The 26,217-nt window shown below is 31.4% G+C and overlaps 4 protein-coding genes across 4 annotated transcripts in view; 3 read left to right on the plus strand and 1 right to left on the minus strand.

Moving 5' to 3' along the window:
* Positions 1-13,364, plus strand: part of LOC113521396 (axotactin) — a 35,369-nt gene extending 22,005 nt beyond the window's left edge. The window contains exons 12-30 of the mRNA XM_052894095.1: positions 422-570; positions 844-1,046; positions 1,922-2,133; positions 2,948-3,162; positions 3,706-3,879; positions 5,802-6,027; positions 6,772-7,019; positions 7,215-7,643; positions 7,952-8,155; positions 8,504-8,721; positions 8,960-9,039; positions 9,113-9,225; positions 9,647-9,850; positions 10,273-10,466; positions 11,093-11,245; positions 11,767-11,883; positions 11,986-12,124; positions 12,445-12,635; positions 13,207-13,364. Coding sequence (XP_052750055.1) covers positions 422-570; positions 844-1,046; positions 1,922-2,133; positions 2,948-3,162; positions 3,706-3,879; positions 5,802-6,027; positions 6,772-7,019; positions 7,215-7,643; positions 7,952-8,155; positions 8,504-8,721; positions 8,960-9,039; positions 9,113-9,225; positions 9,647-9,850; positions 10,273-10,466; positions 11,093-11,245; positions 11,767-11,883; positions 11,986-12,124; positions 12,445-12,635; positions 13,207-13,317 — 3,580 coding nt within the window. The 3' untranslated portion in view covers positions 13,318-13,364. The remainder of the gene's footprint in view (positions 1-421; positions 571-843; positions 1,047-1,921; positions 2,134-2,947; positions 3,163-3,705; positions 3,880-5,801; positions 6,028-6,771; positions 7,020-7,214; positions 7,644-7,951; positions 8,156-8,503; positions 8,722-8,959; positions 9,040-9,112; positions 9,226-9,646; positions 9,851-10,272; positions 10,467-11,092; positions 11,246-11,766; positions 11,884-11,985; positions 12,125-12,444; positions 12,636-13,206) is intronic.
* Positions 13,365-19,131: 5,767 nt separating this feature from the next.
* LOC128200494 (uncharacterized) lies at positions 19,132-20,129 on the plus strand. The gene has a single exon (XM_052894105.1). It carries the CDS (start codon positions 19,341-19,343, stop codon positions 20,007-20,009), a length of 669 nt encoding a protein of 222 aa, XP_052750065.1. The 5' UTR covers positions 19,132-19,340; the 3' UTR covers positions 20,010-20,129.
* Positions 20,130-20,462: 333 nt separating this feature from the next.
* Positions 20,463-21,632, plus strand: LOC113521271 (mitochondrial carrier homolog 2-like). The gene has a single exon (XM_026906759.2). The coding sequence runs from the start codon at positions 20,524-20,526 to the stop codon at positions 21,409-21,411; it is 888 nt and encodes a 295-aa protein (XP_026762560.2). The 5' UTR covers positions 20,463-20,523; the 3' UTR covers positions 21,412-21,632.
* LOC113521270 (U3 small nucleolar RNA-associated protein 6 homolog) lies at positions 21,627-26,217 on the minus strand. Its single transcript, XM_026906757.3, has 8 exons — positions 25,971-26,217; positions 25,348-25,660; positions 24,458-24,649; positions 24,000-24,200; positions 23,807-23,908; positions 23,024-23,230; positions 22,218-22,403; positions 21,627-22,084 (listed from the first exon to the last, which is right to left on the minus strand). The coding sequence occupies exons 1-8, from the start codon at positions 26,060-26,062 to the stop codon at positions 21,674-21,676; spliced, it is 1,704 nt and encodes a 567-aa protein (XP_026762558.2). The 5' UTR covers positions 26,063-26,217; the 3' UTR covers positions 21,627-21,673.

Raw genomic sequence — 26,217 nt, forward strand, 5'->3', positions numbered from 1 at the left:
AATCAGGGTCAAATTCACGGTCCTTAATTTTATAGAAGTAAAAGAGCACTTCTTTAAAAAACTTCTCTTTAAATTATTATTTATTATGTTAATAACTTCATGACTTAGTGTCAGATCACCGCTTCTTGTAGCTTAACTCCCAAGTTCGATTCTCGTGGAAGTTAATTTAATGAGGGAACCTTCCTAACGAAAACTAATTCTAGTCTGAGTCTTCTGAATTATGTTATTTTATCCTTAGGTGTTCATTAGTCCAGTTTCTCAACAACTATATTATTAAATTTATGAAGCAGACAATTTACATACTTAATGATTGGTCAATTTACTTCATTGAGTGGAACTTCGTTCCAGTCATTATAATCATTTCAGTTATTATATAAATACATAATACTTGTTGCTACATATTTTTCTCTCTCTATACCAGATATGTAATAAATACCGAACGCGTAGTCGGCGAAGTAGCAATCGACGACTGTCGGTATGTCGACCCGTGCACTAGACCCAATACTTGCGAACATGGTGGCATCTGCTCCATCAGAGAAGACAGAGTTATCTGCAACTGTGATAATACAGGTTCAAATAATTTACAAAAACATAAGTTATACGAGTATGATAAAATCAATACAAATATATCATCTAATTGACAAACTTATCGAAAACTAGTTCAAAAACCCCAAGATGTCAAAAAGATTTACAAGTAATGTTGTTATAATTAGTATTATATATTTGAGATTTCATCATTTAAAGACTAAATTATAACACTTCTTATAAAAAGATATCCATTCCTAGAAGAGTGACATCACTGACTTCTTAATGATGATGCTGATAAAAATTACATTATTTTAGGTTATATCGGTGAAAACTGCCATTTTGCTACCTTCCGCAAAACCTGCGAAGAATTAGCTCTACTTGGATACACTAGAAACGATGTTTACCTCATAGATATTGATGGTAATGGCAGGTTCCCTCCAGCACACGTGAAATGCGAGTTTCAAATCGAAGCAGATTCCTCTACCACTGTCGTCGAACATAATTTACCTAGTCAAGTTGTAAGTACACAATTTTTCCATATTATCGGGAATGGAAAACAAGGTGATGGCCTAATTAGTGCAAAGGTTTATCAATAGATATGAATTTTTACTATTATAGTCTTTTTTCTTTTGAAATAAGTGATTTAAACAACACTATAAATAATTTAACTGCCACTACTAAAATGTAAGTGTTATATCACTTGAGCTATTAAATTGAATAAACGCCTTACTACTTTACGGAAGAAATATGTAAAATAGTAGTACTCTACCCAGGCAACTCACTTAATATTTTGTCCTAATTCATTGGAAATCAAATAGAGGTAATTTATTGATAAAATAATCAATCCTGTATTACAATATGGTCCATTCATCTTCTCTGTAGTACTTATATCTAAAATATATAATAAAGAGGAAAGATCAGATTTTTTGTTTGTAATGGATAAATTTAAAAATTACATAACCTATTTAAAAAATTGTCTTACCTATAGAAAGCTATATTATCAGCGAATAACATGATCTATTTTTCATTTTCAAAAAGACTGCGGTATCTGAGTGAATCGCTGGTTAGTTATAAATAATAATAGTGTTTATTTATTTATCTCACAACTTTTTTGAATACAATGAAACATTTAAAATAATACCATACATCAAAGTTGTAGAGAATAGATAGAGAGATAGTTTTTATTGTTTCCTCCAAATGATTACAACAGTAAACTTATTCTAGATATAAACTAGTTATATTGTCAATGTTGTTAAAACTTTGTTGAATTACATTTAATAACAATAAGACCTAGAGAACTATACAACATATTGATTCTTACTAATAGTATATTTTACAATTGACAGATATACTATATGACTAAACTTTTCGTGGTTATTATTTCAAATTTTAGGATGTACGCTCAGCTCTGGGCCAAGATTTTAGCTTCAAGATCAAGTATCGAGAATTTACAGCGGAGATGCTCCAAGAATTAATTTCGCACTCGTTGTTCTGCCGCCAGTATATTAAATATGACTGTAATATGGCGCCTTTGGAACTACACAGTGCAACATGGTTCATATCGTCATCTAACGATACTGTAGATTTCTTAGGGAATGTTAAGAGGTAAAGGTATTACCGCATTATGGACGAATAATGCGATGTTGTATTTTAAATCATAGTATTTTCATAACCTCATTCTTAAAGAGCAAAAGAAAAGTAGTTTAGATATGTGTTATACATACTAAAAACTTATTCCCATAGAACATATATCAAGACCGATTCTATTTTTCAAATTCGTTTAATGACCATACTTCTAATTATTGACTAATAGCTATTATTATCTAGTTATTATTTCAATGCCGACATTATCTATTTTTTTTTTCATTTCTTTTATCTAATGTTTATATATAGTGTTATAGTCATAATTGGAACAACAAATACCTTATTTCCCCAAATCATTATAGACCATTTATTTTCCTTTTGTAATCAATATACTAAAGATATAGCTATTTCTCACTAGGTGTATAAAATGAGAATTATTTCATTTCTAACATCATCTTTCTTTTTTCTATATCTTTTTTTATGATTTAATAATGTTTCTTCTTTAATGTCTATCATCAACTTCCTTTTTACTATATTTATTTATTATTGTCCAAAAATACAAATTATATACTTTTATAAATATCCCTGTTATTAAACAATGTTCTAGAAAATTTTCATAATATCAGCGAGTAAAAATTAACATTATTATAATTCGTGCCATGACTTATAAAAATATATTAATAAATCACACATAAAATATTACAACCGATCTTCATCAGACGAGCTGTATGCTTGCTTGCTACCTTTGTGGTAGAAAAAAAAATTGTACATAATCTCATCATTCATTTATTGAGCTTTAACCAACCCTCCAATTGAGTAGACTCGTGTTTTTCAGAGGTTACTGTCCATGCGGCGTCAATGCGACCTGTGTCAAACCAACACAGTCTTGCAACTGTGACGCTAACGACAACAAATGGCATTCTGATGAAGGGACACTGGTCGATCCGAAGAGTTTGGGTATAATTGAGATGTTCTTTCTACAACAAAAGGATTTAACCGAAGAAGCTCAAGGAAGAATTACTTTGGGCCCGTTGGAATGTGTAGAAACAAGTTAGTTTAAAATCTTTCCTACCGCTATTACTAATCCTGTTTGTAAGATGTTCTCTAATATCAAAAGTTTTTATACCATCTTTATTAAACCTCAAAACATGCGTGGCTATAGTAATTGTCGATTGCTTTTAGCAAACTATATATTTTAATTATCCAAACATATTTTAATTATACCACTTCCCACGTTTAAGTTGAAATTCAACTTTGCAAATATTCAGTTTAAAAGCAAGCGCCAGCGCCACAGATAGATATAAATTTAAATAGATGTAACAACTAAGCAACTGTACTTTACCCTGCGTAAGCTTCATTTCATTTAAAGCATTAACAAAAACAGCATTACAGATAATATATTTGAAAGATTTTAGTACAGTATCCGTTTACTCAGAAAAAAGTAAGCAAAATTCAGATTTCAAATTATAATGGTGCATATTACTGGAGTACTTAATAAGTAAATTTCGTAATATTATTCATATATTGCATGTACTTATATTTAAAAATAAATTTAATCGCTGAAATAGTTAATTTATTTCATTAATATTATAGATACACAACGATACGTGGTGACATTTACAACCTCGCAGTCGTACATTGAAGTGCCGGGTTGGCGCAAAGGTGATATTGCATTCAGCTTCAGAACAACTGGAACCAGCGCTATACTGTTGTTCCAACCACCTATAAGACCCAATTATCCCTCGTTTATGGTTGCTTTGACTAGTGGTATGTCTTTAGTACTTATTTTTATATTCATCTTTATTTCTAATTTCTACTTTTCAAAATAATATGACTAATATTCTGAAACTTTTGAGTATATAAACCTATTTATTTCCTAATAAATTCCTTCCTAACTATGTAAGTTAATAAAATAACTTATAATTTTTCAATTAGCTTATTACAAACTTTTATAATTTTGACAAGATTGGATTACGTAACTACAAATTAATCTGTTTTATCAATACTCTTGATACCAATTTGCAGGGCAACTAAATATATAATGATTTATAATTTATGTAAATATTTATTTTAATTCTGTTTTGCACTACTACTGCCCACTCACTAGTTCCTATGCCACTGTATTAGGTTGACTGAAAGAAATCTCTTTTAGAGATAATTTCGCCTTTGCTAACATTGTTATTAACTTATTGTTGTTACTGTATATTTTAGTGCAATAAAGAATATATAATAATTTTTCAACGTTCATAATAAGTCCCCAATATTCTACAAGCTCGGGAACAAATTATTTGTAACTAAATTATTTGTACTACAATGAATACCTTATTAAACCTACTTTCATAATTTCGTATCTGTTAAATATATAATAATATGAAAAATAAATAAAACAAGTCTCTGAAAGCAACCGCAGTAAATCTTAAAACATTTAGTAAAACATTCATCTGTTTTATCGAAATAAATGGAACGGAATAAGACCTATTTTGTAATCCCCTGTACCGGCCGGCCAAGATAGGATTATTACAAGCGCAAAGCGTGAAATTACACATTCCACCGATAGCTACGGGCTATGTTATATCGACCATACGAATTGTAGAAACTGTGACATGAATCGTTATTTTTAAAATAAATGTTTAGTTCTAAATGTCCAAAGATTTCATTTACAAATCCCACATAAAAAATTACATTTAAACGTCCTCTAGAGGCAATTTCAAAGATTTCGACTTACAGCCCGATTTCGGAACGACTTCATTGCTTTAAAGCTAAAGATCCCAATCAACATCATTGTCCACTACTGATCATAGGCCTTTTCCTATTAGGAGGTTTTACCTGAAGTTACTACACTTGACATAAATACACTTTACTATATACTATAAATACACTACACTTTACATAAATGCGGTTACCAACTCGCCCGGTAACCGCATTTATGTTTAAAGAGGAACGCTGCTCTGCTTTGCGCTGCACATCCTTCGACTATTAAGTTTCCTTAGTCGCCTCTTACGATACCCATAGGAAAGGAAAAGGTGGTTCATTCTATACCGGGACCACACGACAAAGAACCCAATATTCCATCATAAAAAGCATAAAAAATTTTCTTCTATATTGAAAGAATTTTACCAAAGGGAGATTTTATAAAAAAAGAAGTCATCTGCTAATACACCTTTTATTTTCTCGTGCGTCGTAACTGTCCTCTCGTGCTTACATGCTTGTGTTTTGGTTTAAATAATATGAGAGTGAGATTAAAGGGTATAAAGGCATAACACCATAATCTTAAGGAATGGCAGCGCTTGAGATATTTTTGTTAATGGATGATAATGGAATGGTAACCCCGCCTGGGCTAACGATATACGTTAGCGGGGCATCAGTGAGGGATGATAGGTAAGGATAAAAATACAGAGCCTATCGTGTGAATACACTTGGAATTCAGCACGATGGTTTCCAAGGAGGATCACGTGGAGATCGACCTAACATAGTATATTGCCAGCAATAAAACGGGTAGTCTACATTACTGACAATGCCTTTCCCCTCCACCCTTGACGTTTTGTGTGTGCGCTGAACGTACTCTGTGATGTCAACGATGCTGTTCATATCTATAGGCGAGAACTACTAACTGATATTACAAGTATCTAAAGTATTGTCTCATATAAAATAAATTTAAATTGTGAAATATTACGCACAACATATTACAGAACACGAGCTCACCTTCAATTTCACACTCAACACCGGTACCACTCGTAAATTAGTAATAAACTCCAAAAGAAAATTAAACGGTGGTGAATGGCACAAAATATGGATAGACTACAACTTCTATCATGTGAGATTTATGCTCAATACGGAGTATCAGATGTTGAATTTATTGCTAGAAGAAGAGTTCGGACCGTTTGAAGGATCTATGTTCATCGGTGGAGCTACAGCGTGAGTAAACGAGTAATGCTTACAATATACAGTGTGAATAATACAGAAGCTAAAATCGAAATCATTAGCATCTTTTTATGGGAGCATATTACCAACAAAACTAGCCCCCTTATTCATAAAAGCATCAAAGGTCTTATAACCTTATTCTAACTTTTGAAATGTTTTCTCTTCTGAACCATTTTCAAAAACAGAAAGGTTCTCAATTCGATTGTATTGTTTTATGTTTGTTACCTCATAACTTCTTCAGCAGTAAACTGATTTGGAAAATTCCTTTTTTACCTAAAAGGATATACTTACAGATTGGTCCCATAAAAATGTTATCAAAATTTAGTAGTTTACAAATCAAAATAACTGTTATTGCCGTAAATGACATGTTTTTTCTGTGGAACACTCTCTTAAAATATTCTTTTGCTTTCAACTTGCAATTTGAAATTAAATTGGAAAACACTCTAATGCTTAAAATACGGTTATAGAAGGTTTGTTTTTTTTTTTTATGAATAAGATTGTTAATATCTTTACTTAGTCGTAAAATAATATAAAATGTAAAGCCTCTACACTAAATTCATATATAGATGTGCCTTATTAGTAGAGACTATTTTTTTTTTTTTGTAAATTTGGTACTTGATTTAAAGTTAATTATAGATTAATTAAACTATTTGGAAATTTAAATACTAATACACAGTATATACTTAATAATCTTTCTTTAAAGAAACTACATATTCACTTCTGTGCGTTTAATTTCAGAGAACATCTGAAAAAATCCGCCGTCAACCAAGGCTTAATCGGTTGCTTTAGAGGTCTGGTTGTAAATGGTGAAGTTCTAGACATATATAGTTACATGTCTGTTCATTTATCTGAAATAATCAAAGACTGTAAGCCATCCTGCGTACCAAACCCATGTCAGAACAAAGCTACCTGCAAAGAACTGTGGTCGTCTTATGAATGCATATGTAAGAATCCATGGGCACATTTAGGAGTACATTGTGAAGAAAGTAAGTGATTCTTTGAAAATAAATATTTGTACCTACAGTATATTATTTGGATATTATTTTCCTACACATTAAAATAACCGTCTGTAACTTGTCAAAACTTACTATATCATCAATAACATGTTAATATATAATATTGTTAATATTCAGATGTTAAATTGTATTTCTTTTTATAACAGAACAATTAATATATTACAGATATAAACAAAAAAGCTTTAACATTCCAAACAAAAGAGTCATATGTAAAAAAGAATTATTTAGTAGACAATGCAACCGATGCAGAAAAACATAGACTGAAAAAAATGATGACTGAGAACGTATTAATGAACCTACGAACATATGACCAAAACTCTCTAGTACTATACGCTAACGATAACTTGAATAATTTCATACATTTATTTATACATAACGGGACACAAATAATTTATCTATTTAACCATGAAGACGAAATAATTCAAATGAATGTGACGAATGAAAAAATCAATAAAGGTGAAAGTGTACAAATCGCTATTATAAGAACGGAAAATACAACAACACTGCACGTGAATAACAAAAATGCTGCAACAACAAAAGTAGCGAAATTGTTAACTAATTATACAAACAAACCTTGGATTAATCCTGAATTAGGTAATAATTTTAATTTAGACCAAATAATATAGCCCTAAGTTCTTATAAACTTTTATAAAATATTATTTTAAATGATCAACTATTTTGACTACATTTAACAAAATTTTTACATTCTAACGTATCCCGAACTATGTCAAAAAATTTAACGGTATACCTTAATATGGTTCTACGTAATAAAAATCACGAACATCTGGTCAGCTACTAAATTTCTCTGGATACTCATACAAATAAATAAAAATAGAAACTTGAAATTCATCATCATTATTTATTTTATAATTGCAATTTCTTTTTTCATAATCCTATTGCAGAAGTAATCCGTCCACAAAGGCCGCCAGCGCCTCCAACCGACTACTTCCAAATGAATCTCGGTGGTTACGATCCATATTCATTACATTTAGCCCCGAGAGCTGAACTTCTACCGCAAGGAGGTTATGTGGGCTGTGTCAGAGGGTTCAAAATAGCTGATCATGTGGTTGACTTGTCTAAGAAGGTACAACAGGATATCGACCATGGTAAGTAAATGTAAAAAAGTTCTTGAGTACGATCCTACACAAATGTGTGAATCACGAATTTTGATAGATAGATAGATAGATGACATTTATTACCATTACTAAGAAAATAAATATTAAAACAACAAAAAGAAAAAAAAACATAATGTTGATCAGGAGAAGGAGGATTTATATAAATGTTCCAAAACAAAATGTTTTTAGAAACGTAATTATATGCTATTATTAACTACTCAACATAATATCAAAAGATTAACGGACCTGATCTAAATATTTATATAACCAATTAACCAGTATTAAAAATGCATATAAATATATTATATCTTTAGTGTTCTGATCACCAAATATGCACAGAACTAGAAGGAGTCTTACCGGAATGCAATATGAAATGTGACTCCGAGCCTTGCAAGAACGGCGGAATATGCACTGAGGACTTCACCAACCAAGAAAGTAGCTGCGACTGTGAACTCACTAGCTACTTTGGGGAATACTGCATGGAAGAGAAAGGTGCAGACTTCAATGGAGAAAGCATATTGCAACGCAAATTTATACTCTCTGGACCTATTACTAAGGTAAATATAGTTTTGTTCTGAGGTTATAAGCATAAACCTGAAATGAATTATAAACTGAAACAATTTTGATCTGATATTCGTAAGGAGTCGTTGAAATTTACAATGTTTTATTCCAATGTCTCTTCTACAATACTAATGTGTACTTTTTAATTTACTTTACACAACATTAAAACTAATAATTTTGTTTACAAATGTGGTGAATAAAATATCGAATTAATTCAAATCTCAATATTTTCAGGTCAAAATAAAATTGGCATTTTCAAGCAACGATCTTCGTCAGAAGAACACAGTTCTATTATTGGTGCAGACTGAGAACAAGTAACTATATATTATATATTTCGATACTTAAAGAGTAAGTAAATATAAATTATCTCTTATTATTATTTTTCAGACGCAGCTATTATTTACTAGTAGCAATAACACAAGACGGTTATTTGAAATTTGAAGAAGATCGAGAAGAGTCAGCATATGGCGCTGAAGTTAAGAACAGAAATTTTTTGAATGGTAAGTAGTGGTACTTGAAAATGTGCAAATTTATTCCATTTACAGATTTAGTTGACAAATTGATTATACTCGATTTGTTTAAAATACAGTAAATTAATAATAGCCAGCTTCAAAAAAGGTAAAGATCTTTCAAAATCCACAATGTTTTATATTATGCCATTTCTTTGACAATTCTGAACTAATTTCCATTATTTTTATCCTATACTGACTTTATAGAAACTTGTTATATAGATTTGTAGATTAATTAATTCAATAATTGTCTCTTCTATTATACTATTCATTTAATTATTATCTATAGTTCCATTTTTCTTTAAATTACTCTGAAATTCTACTTTCCCTGACTTGTATTTGAATAAGTAGAATTTTGGAGTACAATTACATATTCGCTAAAGACAAGTTTTAAATAAAAATATTTTTGCAGGTGCTCGTCATACAGTTTACTATACAAGAATAGGTCATGAAGCAACATTAATTATAGATCGAATAGAAATACCTCTAGAGAAATTACCACCACAAAGCCTGTGGGAAGTGTTTGACGTGGGCTCTAATGAGGTGCAAATTGGTGGTCTGAATACCACTGACCCAAGACTTAAAATTTATAAAGGATATAATGGTTGCCTCTCTAGTGAGTACATGATACTACACAATACTATTTATTTCTTTTGAGATCTCATCTCGTAGTGATTGTATTTATTTGTTATTTACCACGTCTTGCTTCTTAAATTACTAATGAAAGTATATCTTTTTTATATTGCAAATCATCTTCATATTATAAACGTTGCTCTATTTAGTATATTTAATATTGCGTCACCTCTTGTTCATATTATAAACGTTGCCCTATTTATGCGTTTATTTAAGACTCCAGCGTCGCTTCTTCTAAGAACTGATGTAAGCTCTTACGTTAAAGGCTGTCTGACCTGCCATACTAAAATACAACAATTCTAACCTTACATCTTCACTTTATTCATAACTTATGGTTTAAGTTCTTAACTTACCCTTATTCCGTTGGTTTCTATTAAAATATTTTCACATTCTTATTATTTTTAGACATATTTGTAGAAATAAATGAGTACATAATGAAACCTTTAGAAGAGTACATGCTCTTCACCCGATCTGACTCCGAAAAAGTGAATGCTGTAAACGCACAAGGTGTTCGTAGTGCGCAATGTTCTGCCGATTTCGACGAAGCCTGGCCAGAGCGGGATCAGCTTGGAGCCACGCACAACGGCAGTTTTCTCATTGTAAGATATTTGTGCATAACTACTAACAGAGTAGATATACCTCATTGATGTAATTGGAAAAAAAAAACGAAGAACTTTTAATGTTTTTGATTGATTATTAAAAAAAATTGGTCTAATAGATAATCTACATTCACTTAAATTTAAGTATGTATATGGAACGTTGTCTACTAGCGAACTAAATAATATTATTCTTCTGTTGACAAAAATGTTTTTAATTTTTTTTAAAGCGAAATACGAAACAGATGTCAAGATTTTTGTAGTAGATTTATATAACGTATTCTGCGATTAACGTTTTAGTTCGCTAACAGAAACATTGAAATTGAAAAATGTTAAATTGTGTTTGAAACTGATAGATAATTGTGACGTTGCCACGCTTTGGTAAGCGAAAGTTATGAACGCTCTTAATAACTAGTACATTGATAATGCTTTGATATAGCAATAGAATCTGTTTATGTCAAATAAGAGCATATTGTCATCAATTAACGATACCCTACCTATCTTACCTTATATGTGATGATGATGATACAGCCGTTAATTGATCACTACTAAAGAAATAACTTATGAACTTCTTTACCGTAAATGCACCAAATGATTTAAATTAATGTAGAGTTCTATATTAATTGCAGAGTGTGGACAAGACTTGGGTAGAAGATCCTCCATCGAGAATACCATACGACTCCCTATACCAGCAGCCAGATGCTGAAGAAGAGAACACTGACAAGTTCTTTATAGCGTTAATTGTGATATTTATACTGGGACTTTGTTACACTGGATCACACGTAAATTTATATTGTTTATTCAATCCGTTATTATTATTACTAATAATCTAATGATCGAAGTCAATTATAATTCAATTAGATTAACTTTATCTTTCTACACTCTTTCTCTGCATGAACTTTAATTATGCCAAATCTCATAATCCTCCGTACGTGCAGTGTACTTTAAAATTGCTAAAAAATTTTCTTCACTAATACTTTTTAATTCAATATATTTTTATTCATAATTTAATTAATTCTTCACTTAATAGAATAACAATATCCATCATATGCCACCACTTTATATGCAACTCATAATTGTATTAGAAATTCAAATTAAATACATCAGTACAAGAGTAGGCTAATCGAATGAACCAAATAAACCCGCATGTTTATATACTCTACTCTTAAAGAAAGACGCAACAATGGGACATTACTTGGTTGCTATGATGTTAACCGGTCTTTGTATAAAAAAAAACTTATCAATGTTTATAAAAGAACAGATTCAATACAAAATTCGCAATTTTTATGCTCTATTTTATCAGATGTGGCGAACGCACAAGGCTCATAAATTGCGTTTAGAAAAGGAAACAGATGAAAACATAATGAGAAGTAAAGAGAAGGCTACAAAATTGCAAGAGCCAGCAGTTTCATTTTTGCAGGTAGAGCTTATCAAAAGTATAAGAATCAAGTATTTATAAACCTTTATTAGAATTCTAATTAATAATATTGACCTAATTAAACTAAGTTTTTTTTTCTTGCAGCTAAGCAAAGAAGATGACGAAAATGGTAAAGAAGGTGATAAAAAAGTCAATGGAGTCACTATCGAAATACCTACAGTTTTGGTAGAAATGGTGAATGAAAATAAACTCCCTATAAGACGAGGCTCTCTAAGATTCAAAGGTAAAGTACCTACAATAAGCCAGCCTAATTTATTTTCATGTAATTTAATTATTAGTAGCTTGTATTTTTAATATTTTTTTAATATACCTTTCTATAATAATAAAGAGTGACAAATCTTTTAATACATAAATACCTAATTATATTTTGTACTAGCTAAAGCATAAAAGTAAGTTTATAATAATTTAAATATTTCCAATTTTTAATCCTTCTAATTCGAACATTATAAAGGTGCTGAGCATTTTATAATTATGTATATTTTTTGTTTAGTAAATCATTAGGCAGTAAAATACCTTTATAACTAAAATAATTACCTATGACAGACATTGTAGATAAAGAAAGGGCTTTTGAAACACTTGAAGAAAAAGACGAAAGTCTAGAAGATGAGGAATCTCAAGAAGACATAACTGACGCTATACAGGAAGAAGTTAGCGAAGACGATTCAGCAACAGAAGATGACACCAAAGATGAAGAACCGGATCCTGAACAGGAGACCGAACTAATTCCCATACAGGTTGAACCCTCATCCATCTTCTTCTTTTGAATCCATTTATTTGATTCTAAAACACCATTCTCTAAACCAACCTCTAAAATTGAGACTTCGATTAAGTAAAAGTATTATTCTAAGAACCTCCATACCGAAAAGTTAGTTTTAATTATTAAAAAATTTTGTTAGTCTAAAATCATGCTGAGGTAAGAAAGAACATACCTTTTCATTATTCTATCTAAACTTTTGGCAGCAATAACGATTCTGTAAATAGATTCATTTGCAACCTGTCTAGGAAGTGGGTCACTTAAACCCTTTTTAATCAATTTTAAGTTGATATTTCATTAAAACTATGAAATTTCACATATCTGTTCTCAGATTTATTAATCTGTGATATAAAATTGAAATTTTTAGAGAATAAAGCTACAGAATTAACTCCAATGACTATTAACATAGCATTGCAATGCAAAGACTACAAGTTAAAAAAAGTGTCGAAATCGTCACTCAATCTTCTCCTTACCTTAATTTAGTATCTTCGTCCATTCTCTGGTTCCATAATCTATTGTAAAAGCTTAGATCTCAAACTTCCTAATTTCAGGATATCAGTCGAAACACTAAAGACCATAAAGGGCCACCGTCACTGATAACTCCATTACCTTATAAGATAGACGAAGATGGATCTAATGAACTACTGACATTAAGTGCATAGAATATTAATAGTTTGTATATTTAATAAAAATGAATTATTTTATCATCGTTTTAGAATAAACCTTTTCATTTATTTCTTTTTAATACCTGTACTTAGTATGTAATATATCCATGCAAGTCATATATAGATACCACATGAAGAACTAATCACGATGGTTTCCTCTGGAAACCACATCAGAGGAAGATTGTACAAAAACCTGTCTGCATGAGTAACTCTGTCCCACCCATATCTCTACTGTGAAGCAACCGTGCTTTAATGGCTATGTTTCAGTTTGAAGGGTGGAATATGAATTGCAGTGAAATTACAAGGTACACAAGCCTACCATAGGTTACCATGGTCTGTAAGCAAAATTACTGCTTTTAATAAGGTGGGTTGTCTGGTGATTTATCAAATCAAATAGCTCATTCTTGACGAATTGACTACATTAACAAGATGGTATCCAGGATGGATCGCGTCAATGTCGACTTTACTGCTAAAGAATGGAGCCGTTACATGTAATAATCTCCTCACCCCCAAATTTAGGTAGTAGGTTTTTACCTTTAGAAATCTATGGTTTGTATCGGATATTGACCAGATTTGAAAACCACTTAAAATATTTTTGAGTTGGAGGAATATTTTTTTTATACGACTTAGAATGGCAAACAAGCTGACGACCCACCTGATGGAAAGTGGTAACCGTCGCCTATAGACATGAGCAATACCATAGACAACACTACACATACATACTGTTTCGCCCATGATACCCCCCATTCCTGAGAACTCAGGTGTTATTCCTATTAACGTAAAAATTAATTCTGTGCTAATGTAAAAAATTCAGTAAATCATGTGATTTGTTTCTGTAGATTTCTACCTTTTCTTCTGTTTCTTAATGTCAAGGGATGCCAATATTAACAATAAACCAGGCTGTTTACCTATAGACAGAGGCGGATTATCCCTAAAACAAACTAGACACGTACCTAGGAGCGCGTGGAATTAATTGAAATAACAATTAATTTATTGTGTCAGTAAGTACAATACCTATGTATCTATTTACATAATATAATAGATATTTATAAAATTTACCCAAACATAGGCATAGCCTTAAGAATGTGCGTATCAACGGCAGTCCGCAATTGTAATAGTGAGCGGAGATTTTCCTGTCTAAAGAAAATTAAAAATTATCTTCGCTTAACCATAACAGATAAAAAATGAAATCCATTAGCAATTCTTAACATTACTGCTGTCTTTAATGATGTTATTGACAATTTCGCAAGACAATAATGTAGACACAGAAACTTCTAATTTTATTATTTTCACCAACTGTAAATGAATATAAGTACCAAATAAGTTTTAGTACCAATATTTAAATAAATGATTCATAACCTCAATAATGTTTACTACTACTAGTATTTTTTTGATGGGTAAAAATGGAATGGTAACCCCGCCTGCGCTAACGGGATACGCTGACAGAGTACCAGTGAAAAGTGATAGATAAGAATGAAAACAGGCCAGATAGCGCATCATAATGAATTAATCAGAAATTAACGATGACAGTTTCCAGGAGGAACAGCGAGGAGGTCGACCTGGTTAGATATATTGCTAGCAATGGGATTCTCAGTCTGCATTACTAACATCCCTTTTCCCCCTACTACTAGTATTAGTTAAAATGTATATGAATCACTAGAGGCGACGATGTGGTGCTTGTATAAGGCTCTCTCAACATTTAATCTACCTCTGCTTAGGTAATTTACCAAACAAAACAAAGAACTTTTATAAGAGAATAATACCACAACATAAAGAACTAAAACTCTTTACACCAAGCGTTTTATTATAGCATACTCGTACATTAAAAATAGTACCAAACAGAATTCCCCTTAATTTCTATCTTAGTTTATATAGATAGTCTCCACAGAAATGCTTCGCCAAAAACAGATCAACTATATGTACCACAGAAAGACTATACAAAAATCATAGTTTGGATATCTCTGTCTCTTTTATAAGTTAGTATTCCTGCCGAGAAGCAGTAGTATTTGTATAATTATGTATCGGTTTGAAGGATATGATACAACAGTAAAATTACAAGGTACAGAAGCATAACACTTTTTTTTTAATTTATGATAATGAAATTGGTTAACTGCGCTAACGATATACGCTAGCAAGGCAATCCTTTCTTGTACAGAACACTGTTTAAAACACATCAAGTCTGATTTCTGTTTACTGATTTTTGATACTCTATCCTCCATCTATATATGTTCGCGACATTATAATTTCTTTATATAAAAATGTATAGTTTATAGCGATATTTTATAGTTATCTTTGTTAGCATAAGTCGTTAGTTTTTAATCATTTAAATTGTTAATTTTATATAGACTTTATATGATGTATCTATAGCTTGTAAGTGGAATAAAGCATATTTTTGTATCGAGTCCTCATTACCCACAAATAGAAATAAGGAAAAAATTGTAAAATGATAGTAATATTGGAAATTATAAATAAATAGACGCCAAATGGTACCGCTCTGAAGGGTCACGCGTCCCTCTCACACTCGCCCCGTCCCGCTCGCACAGACTCACCGATGTGAGTTAGTAGACGATATCGTGTGACCGGGCAGGTATAAAGATAGGCCGCCTACCGTCGAGCGGCATGCACTCCCAATCCGATAAAGGAACTAGGAGAAACTCTTCAGAACGGAACCGGGAGCTTCAAGAAAGGAATACAATCGTTTCGCTCCAGCCTGATCCAGCACCCTACAGTCCACACTCACCGTACGGGTCAAGCTGCACCGTACAATATAATACAAAATAATTTACGGTTTCTACGTGTAGTATACGAAACTCTTTACAAATACTGGTTTGTTTTTCTATTATTGACTTAAGATTGTGACATTCCTTTTCTAACTACTATTGTCTGTAATAATACCAATGTATCGTTATTTTTAGTTGAATTAAACCAATATTTCCCTATGGTCTATATCGTTTTGTATCAATTAATTCAACTAATAAAATACAACTAATTATGTCAAGAAAAAACCGTAACAAGAAATTTGAATCCGAGATGATATCGTCAACTCCAGGGCCGGCTTCAACAAGTTTGTCGCGTTACCTACGGCCGGAAAGATTTGAATTAGATCCAAGCTCTACCGATGCTGATTTAGAATGGACACATTGGATATATACATTCGATAATTTTTTGTCAGAAAGTATTGGTGAGTTTACGGAGGAGCATAAATTAAAAATCTTGATTAATCACTTATCTCCCAGCGTTTATGTGTACATAAAAGAATGTAATGATTATGAGTCAGCTATTTCAATTTTAAATAATACTTACATTAAACAAAAAAATGAAATACATGCACGTCATATCCTTGGCACTCGAAAGCAGCGCAGTGATGAATCTATAGATCAATACTTGCGCCAACTTAAGCTTCTTGCTCAAAAATGCTACTTCAAAGATGTTAAAGCTGAACAATATCGATCTGAATATATTAGAGATGCATTTATTGCTGGTATTTCCTCACAAAAAATTCGCCAACGTTTATTAGAAAATTTTGAACTCTCACTTGATCAAGCTTTCAATCAAGCAATTTCACTCGAGATGGCAGAAATTAATTCCCTAGCTTACAATGGTAATTCTTTGCCCCTTAATTCTGCTGATGCCGTTATTTCATCTAATTCACAAAAGAAAACTCAAGTATGTTCCCTGAACAACAACGATGTATCTACTGTACGAGATAATTTGGCTGAGTCTACTTTAGCTGCTGCTTCAAATAAAAGAAGATGTTTCTTCTGTGGCAGTAATGTAATTCATCAGCGAATAAAATGTCCAGCTTTGAATAGTACTTGTCAGATTTGTTCTAAAAAGGGACATTTTGCTAATGTTTGCCGAAGTAAACAAACTATGAATGCTGCTGTAACAAACGAAAATGATACTAATTATTCTGTGGAGGTTGCTGCTATATCAGCAGCTTCTTTACCAAGTCTACATAAGGCAACTGTACCCGTTATTATTAATAATTATCGTGCCGAAGCTCTTATCGATACCGGAAGCTCGATAAGTTTCATAAATGAAGAATTGGCGCAACTCTTGAAATTGAGACAGAAACCTTGTCAGCAAATTATTACTTTAGCTTCACTTAATCATACATCTCCAGTCACCTGTTACTGTAATGCTACTATACAATTATATAATCACTCTTACAGCAATGCCAAGTTACTAGTTATACGTAACTTATGCACTGACATTATTTTAGGTCATGATTTGCTTAAAAATCACCATTCTTTAGAACTCCAGTTCGGAGGTCCCAGAGATTCTTTGAAGATATGCAATGTTATGGCTGCAAATTTACCTAACGCAACTCTATTTTCAAATTTGTCGCCTAATATCAAACCTGTGGCAATAAAATCAAGGCGCTATAATGATGATGACCAAAAATTCATTTCTGAAGAAATTCAAAAGCTATTAAAAGATGGAATTATAGAGCCAAGTATGTCATCTTGGCGAGCACAAGTCCTAGTAACTGGTGGCGGTACGCATCGAAAACGTCTTGTTATTGACTATTCACGAACGATAAACAAATTTACAGAACTTGATGCGTATCCATTGCCGAACATTGAATTTCTTGTATCTAAAATTGCTCAGAATAAATATTTTAGCCAAATAGACCTTAAAAGTGCTTACCATCAAGTGCCGATTCTGCAAAAGGAAAGACCTTATACAGCATTTGAAGCATGTGGTAAATTATATCAATTTACACGTATACCTTTTGGAGTTACAAATGGCGTATCAGCATTCCAAAGAACGATGCAATATATTATTGATAATGAAAATCTTACAGATACTTATGCTTACTTAGACGATGTCACTGTTTGTGGAAAGGATAAACTTACCCATGATGCTAACTTAGCCAAATTTATGACAACAGTAGAAAAATATAAAATTACTTTAAATAAAGATAAATGCAAGTTTGGCTCTGAGTCTATTAACTTATTGGGTTATACTATAGAGAATAACACTGTAAAGCCTGATAAAGAGCGTCTTAAACCATTACTTTCTATGCCTGCACCTACAGACTTAACTTCCTTGAAGAAAATATTAGGTATGTTTGCACATTTTTCTAGATGGATAAACAATTATTCAGAGAAAATAAGTCCTTTAATAACGAATAACTCATTTCCTTTATCACATGAGGCAAGCGAATCATTTGAAAGTATCAAGAAAGATATTGCAAATGCAGCTTTGGTAGCAATTGACGACACACAAATGTTCACTGTCGAAACAGATGCTTCTGATCATGCTTTGGCAGCAACGCTTTCGCAAAATGGACGCCCTGTAGCATTTTTTTCCCGATCCTTAACAGATTCTGAAAGAAACCATTCGTCAATAGAGAAGGAAGCATCAGCGATTGTTGAAAGTCTACGTAAATGGCGTCATCATTTAATTGGAAAACATTTTCTTTTAATAACTGATCAACAATCTGTCTCTTTTATGTTCAATCAGAAGCATACAAGTAAAATTAAGAATGAAAAAATAGAGAGATGGAGACTGGAACTGTCTTGTTTTAAATTTGATATTGTCTATCGACCTGGTAGACAAAATATAGTATCAGATGCATTATCAAGAGTTTGTGCTAGTACATTTTCACGTAAAAATTTATATCAACTGCACAATACTCTATGCCATCCAGGAATCACAAGAATGGCTCATTGGGTGCGTTCTAAAAATTTGCCCTATTCTCTTGTAGAGATTAAAGACATGACTGCGAGTTGTCCTATTTGTGCCGAGATAAAACCTAGATTTGCAAATAGCAAAGGACGACTATCAAAGCTACTTCTCCATTTGAAAGACTCAGTTTAGACTTTAAAGGGCCGTTACCTTCGAATACTGAAAATAAATATATATTAACTATTGTTGATGAATTTTCTCGTTTTCCATTTGCTTACCCGTGTAAAGATGTATCATCAGGAACTGTCATAACGTGTTTAAAGGACCTCTTCTTTACTTTTGGAACGCCTCTATATATTCATTCAGATCGTGGTGCTGGATTTATGTCACAAGAATTTAAAGATTTCCTACTAAGAAATAATATTGCTTGTAGTCGAACTACACCTTACAATCCGGAAGGAAATGGTCAAGTTGAGCGATTGAATGGGACATTGTGGAGAACCATCCAATTATCTTTAAGATCCAAGAACCTTGACATACGATATTGGGAACAGGTACTACCTCTAGCATTACATTCCATACGCTCTTTGTTATGTACTGCTACGAATGCAACTCCACATGATAAGTTGTTATGTTTTCCCAGACGATCTGGTAATGGAATTTCTTTACCTTCGTGGTTAATGATTCCTGGCCCAATACTTTTGAAGAAAAACGTAAGAAAAAGTAAATATGATCCTCTAGTAGAAGAAGTCGAATTGCTAGAATCCAACCCAAATTATTCTTTAGTACGTTTTGCTGATGGACGAGAGGATACTGTATCTAATAGACATCTTGCCCCAATTAATAGATTAGTTGGAGATATAGCTAACACTGACGAAATTGAGAACTCCGATCGATCTCGAACCGATACAGATACCGAGAGCTACAACACCACGACTGAAACCGACAATTTGAATGCTGATGGCACTGGGCCTTCAATGGTGGTCGATTCGTCTCAGCGGCTTATTCGTGAAAGAAGACCACCCGCTTATTTAGGGGATTATGAATTATAATAACTTAGGTTTTTTAAAAAAGGATGGGTGAATGTAGTATACGAAACTCTTTACAAATACTGGTTTGTTTTTCTATTATTGACTTAAGATTGTGACATTCCTTTTCTAACTACTATTGTCTGTAATAATACCAATGTATCGTTATTTTTAGTTGAATTAAACCAATATTTCCCTATGGTCTATATCGTTTTGTATCACTACGCATTTCTACGGATTAATTTCAGTAAAACTATAAATATAATATGTATGAACTAATTCTTAAATGTTTCTAATAATCATAATAATTATTAAAAATATTTAAGAAATAGTTCAGCGGTGCAATTTTTTAAATTATATTTTTGATAATTGTACTATTTTTAACACAGAAAAAAAGAAAATATCATTATCTATGTTTTGTTGTCTCCTGATTTTTGACAGTCGCTCTATGAAAGTTATGGGTCAATGCTATCTTATCTATGGTTTACAGTCATTTTTGATTTCAGAAGGTCGTCTGTCGTGGACAAATTGTCAAAGTATGGACGAAATCGAAAAAGAGAAAATAGCTGCATTGCCATCTCAACTACTAGTCACGACAATATGCCACCCAATGGAATATGCGAAAGTTCTCATTCAATTGGGCTACGAACCATTACCTCCTCGCCGGTCAACAACACTCTTCGGCCGCCCTGCCATGGTATTACCTAACGTTTTCCAATACATAAAGTATATCAAGGCTTCAGATGGATTTTTTGGATGCTATAGAGGACTCTCCGCCCGTGTGCTGGGGTTGATAGCGACCAGTCAACTCACGTCAAAAGTGATTTATGTTTGTGGCATCAACCTGCCTGAAATCAATGACCCACCAAACATCGTCACCGATGAGGAACCTAAAGTAGAGGATTACATCAAGCTCGGCCGACGAGACATGATAATGCATACGGCTTCAGTCATCGTGTCATACCCATTCCATGTAGTTGCACTGAGAATGATGGCTTCATTTGTGGGTAAAGAGGAAGAATATAGCACATTGATCGGCGCCATCGTATCTATTTACAGAGACGATGGAATACGTGGGTTTTTCCATGGAATTATTCCTAAAATGCTTGGTGACTTGACATGTGTAGCTGTCACAGGTGTGTTGGCTTACTATGTAAACAAATATTTGGTTAAGACCAAAGACCTTAGATATTATACGGTCCCATTACTAACATTTGTTACCAGCACTATCACTTATCCACTAGTTGTGGTATCTACTTGTATGGCAGTTGCTGGCTCAAGTCTCAAGGCTGGCAACCCTCCTGCTATGCCCAAATATCCATCTTGGCAAGCATGTTGGAGAGATTTACTGAGAAACAAACAACATAAACGTGGTTCCTCTCTAATCTTTAGGTACTACATAGCTCCAATTGCAGCTATGCAGTAGTTACCCTGAGACTAATATTAATGCATTTATCTGTTTGGATTTATTTGCTAAGTGATATTCCACAACCACCAAAGTAGTGTCAATCTCTTGTAGAGAGTTAAATATTATGTAAAATGAATGTAAATAATTATAGTATAAATGGTGTACTATGTGGATTCTTGTTTTGCTAGATTGTTGATTCAAGGTGTGGTTATATTTAAATAAAATTATTTTATTTGTCAGTAGTATTATTATTTATAAAATAAACAATTATGAATATGTATTAATTTAATTTTGCTAAAGTTTGCGCTTTAATAAATTCATCCGCTAATTCTTTCTTAAGTGATCCAATGGCTCTTCTATAAATATTGGGAACTGCCTGAACATTTCCTGAATCAGTTTCAAACTTCATATATTCCATCCACAGGTCAAAATTATCTGTGCCATGAAGTTGAATTAACATTTCATAACATTTTCTAATATTCTTAGAGTTTGGTTTATCTTGTGTTTTTTCTATATCAATCATAACCTTATGTACTTCAACTTGTAATGGGGGAGTTTTAATAAATTCTTCATATAGATCTCTTGCAGCTTTCAAACCAATATAATCATACATTTTCTGAAGTAGTTTTGGTTTTATAGTCAATATTACAATATTTTCACAGTTTTGAAACCTTTTATGTAAATTCTTAAGCTGAAAATAAAAAAAAATACTTTCAATTTATTATTTGTTAGTAAAAATAGTTAAAATTTATAGTATTTTTTTTTAATGAGTATGTTCAATTAAATTAGAGAACAGTACACAACAGATTACCCTTGACACTTACCATATCATTTGATTTTACATTATCTAATAGAAGATTCCAAATATACAGTGCATCATCAGATTTTAATACTTTACTTGCTTCTTGTGCTATTGACAACATTTTCTTTTCATCCGAGTTATTCAAGAGAAGTTTTTCTTCCCATATGCATCTAGCTTGTGGATTTTTCTTTGCTGCATTATTTAAAATCTATAAAAAAATAATGGCCTATAATACAAGTATTACATTTATGGAGCAATATCGTGAAAATACAAATGATTACTTTTTTTCATCAAATAACCTACAAATATATGTATATTTATTTTGATAAATCACTGTAAAAACATAGTTATGACTGCTTATAGAGATAAGACAATAAGCATGAGTTTGCAAAAAAAAACAGATAAGTACCTACATGTTTATTTACAATGTTTATCTCTTTACAGTTAATCTAATAAAAAAAATACTTGTGTATAAAATAAAAATTGTGTTCTACAAAAAATCTTTAACTGTGGCAAAAACAATAATTTTTATTTAAAAACTATTAAACCATGAAACTAATTTGTATATTCTTTTTGAAAAAGAAAAATTCAGAATTATTAGATAATAATGCAATGCATAAAGTTATTCTAGATTTAACTTTTAATCAAACAAATTTAGGAAATATTACAATATAAATTGTATGTGCTTTAAAAGAAATCAGATAAACCTTTAATAATTAATAATACATTTGGTGAAACTTATGTGAAACAATAGTCCATGTGACTGTGTTGTTATAAGTACCACATAAAATGTATTCCTAATAATAAACTTAAATATAAAGAAATTACCTCCATTAGATCACTATTGGAAATTTCATTTTCTAATTTCAACATCGAAATTCCAAATGCATATAAATCATTTGTTAGTAGTCCATTATCATGTGCAAATAGCCATGCTTGTTTTACTGCTCTAATTTTCTGGTAATCACTGCAAATTCTTTCTTGTACACCAAGCAGCTCATGAATGTATTTCGTGCACAACTTCTCATCTGGGAACTAATATTAATAATGGTAATAACATATTACATTATATATGTAAGTCTTAGTATCTTTTCTGGACAATAATTAGTTGAAATGTTGAAGATTTTATTTTTGTTTAAAATATTTGATTTTTTAAAACTACAGAACATAGACTGATACATAAATTGATTCTGATATACTAAATTACACTGATTCCTTGCAACACAACACTTGCATTCCTGAATTTAATGGAAGAATTAAAATATTCTTAATTTGATTTTTAACAAATAATATATAGTACATTTCTACTGAATTAGCCAAAATTTATATATTTTGAAATATTGCAACATGTATATTAACCCTCTGACCGGGCATCCCGCGATTTCAACATGCCCACATTTTTTATGTTTATTGATATTATCCTAAGATTATGGTTTTGGTAAACTGATATTATTTCTCACAATCCCACTAGCATCTAGTGCCATCGCTAAATACTTGTACTGCTATTTGTTGTCAAAACAATGTGTTTTATTGTTGTGAAAAAAAAATACACAATCAGAGGGTTAATATTAAATTCTATTATATATATATATATATTATAATAATTGTTACCCGCTGCAAAGCCTCTTCATACAGTCCCATGAAAATGTTAATTTCTTGAGAGTAATCATGTTCTGAATTTAAAAACTCTTCACATTCCTCCCAGTGACAACCCTGATAATAAAAATAGAAATTGTGTACTAAAAATAAATAACATACAGAATAAACACCTAATGTATCAAACATTTCAATTTAAAATTCTTACTTCCAATTCTTTAGATGCAATATATGACCAAACTTCTTTCTGATCAAGTCTTGACCATATCTCTTTCTTAATATTATCAGTTAAGAATTTGTCTGTTTCACATTTAAGACATAAATTACAAAGGTCAAACAGAAATGTCACATTGTTAATGTTCTTGATACCATTTCTCCACACCACATCTGCTATTTTGATTTGCTTTTCCTGAAATAACAAATTATTTAATAATCTAGACCTTATATTTTAGCTACACTCCAGTGAATAAAGATTTAGATTGTAAACCAAGATTTCTGCATTAAATTTTAATAGCTATAAATTCACATCTATAGGACCAGATCTATTTAATATATTTTTTTTTATTTGTATTGTATTGTATCATGTTGTATAAGGTGGACTAGTATTTTTCCTGTTCTATTATCTATTACTTTAATTAATAAAAATATATATTAACTCAAAATTACCTTGTCTTCATCTGTCTCCGCTTGGTATAATAGTGTAAGTTCTATTTCAAAAAGTTCCAAGTAAAGTACTTGAGATTCAGGGTGTCTGTGTATGCCCTTAAGCAGGAACTGCTTAGCTGCTTTCAAATTGTTTTGCTCCAGTCTTTCCCATTTGCTGGCTAGTAGCCACATTTTTGGCTTATCTCCATGAATCTGAAATTAATAATTTCACTAGTTAAATGCAATTACATTTTTAACATATTTTAAAACAGTTTCATACTTTTTTACTACTATTAATATTATTTTGAGAATGATAAAAAATAAAATGGTACAGAGCACTATTACAATGAAATATTGTTTAACCACAAAGCATCTCGAATGAGACCCTCTCGCGCATCAAATCTGTTCCGATTTGTGCTATCTTAAATACCTCTTGCCACTTATAAACATTATGTTTATATTTTTATCTGGAGCGATATCTTCTCGCCCATTTGTATTTCATAAAGCTTAGTGTATATTTATTGTATGCTCGTTCAAAATTAGTGTGTGTACCAATGCGCCAGTTGGCCTCATTTCACAGAAAAACCTTCACATCAAGTGGTTAACTATAATATATACTGAATTGCAAATGTGAATTATTACAAAATAAAAAAATTATACAACATATAATTTTATGTCCATTATTACTATATGTTTACTGATTTGGTACTGAATTTAATTATTCCATTTGCAAATCAATCAATAATAACCACATTGGTTCCATAATAAGTTTGTTACTTTTTAAATATACAATTTTTCTATTCTAATAAAAATAAGAAATTCATTTAAAATTATGGAACAAGTTCTTAAAATATAATATAGCATTTATCTATTTCTGATAAATGTTTACCCATTTTTAAGGTTTTTCTTACCTGAAGCATCTGTCCAATAATACCAGATATAGCATGATCAAAACCAACACTTCTACAAAACTTCATATATTCAAAATATATCTCAATATCATTCTGGAATCTGTATATAAACTGTTTAAAAACTTTATTCATGCGTCTGGCTATAGCATACTCTATATCATTTTTCTTCTCATTCATTTTATTTTGTTTTCTTCGAAGTGAAATGTTTTCCAGTAAAAGCAGTTCATAAGCAATATAATTTATAAAATCTTCCTTAGATTTGACTCGCCTCTGAATTCTATATTCAAACTCCTTGCGTTTTCGGGATATTTCTCTGTTTAAAAGAAGTTTTCTTTCAGTATATATACATTAAATAAATAAATCTAATATACATAAGATATAAAGTTTACAAGTATGTTGAGTTTATTATTATATAAGCGTTATATTATGTAATCTATAATTAAGAGATGGATCAGGCATTATTTTCAATACCTCGATAAAAAAGGAAGTGCCAGTACCTATTATAAGGTATTACATACAGAGATCATGGTCAACTACTATGCACTTTAAGTAGAACTAAGGCAATCGCAAACATAAACGTTAAAATATATCTTTAAAATAAAGTAGACTCGAATTTGTTTTACCTTATTTCTTCATCATCAAATAAGTTAGTCCGCCGCATTTGCTCTAGTTCATTTATCATATCTTCAATGCGTTGATTTACTTGTTCAGCCATTTTTTCTGTTTATCTATAAATTTCTAATAAAAATGAAAAATATACTTTAAGATTACACCAAAACAAAAACTGGAGAGACAGTGTTTTATATTTTTGTATTATTATTAGTTCTAGCTTCTAGGTTAGAAATTGGTAACCTTTCAATCAAGCCTGCT

Source organism: Galleria mellonella, unplaced genomic scaffold (assembly GCF_026898425.1).
Source record: "Galleria mellonella isolate WM207_F2 unplaced genomic scaffold, CSIRO_AGI_GalMel_v1 utg19, whole genome shotgun sequence".
In the NCBI taxonomy this organism is placed as follows: domain Eukaryota; kingdom Metazoa; phylum Arthropoda; class Insecta; order Lepidoptera; family Pyralidae; genus Galleria; species Galleria mellonella.

Coding starts and splice junctions, on each gene's coding strand:
- LOC128200494 (XM_052894105.1), top strand. CDS start 19,341: ATGTCACAAGAATTTAAAGATTTCCTACTAAGAAATAATATTGCTTGT.
- LOC113521271 (XM_026906759.2), top strand. CDS start 20,524: ATGGACGAAATCGAAAAAGAGAAAATAGCTGCATTGCCATCTCAACTA.
- LOC113521270 (XM_026906757.3), bottom strand. CDS start 26,062: ATGGCTGAACAAGTAAATCAACGCATTGAAGATATGATAAATGAACTA. Junction 24,650..25,347: donor TTATTGGACAGATGCTTCAG/GTAAGAAAAACC, acceptor TATTAATTTCAG/ATTCATGGAGATAAGCCAAA. Junction 23,909..23,999: donor TTGCATCTAAAGAATTGGAA/GTAAGAATTTTA, acceptor TTTTATTATCAG/GGTTGTCACTGGGAGGAATG.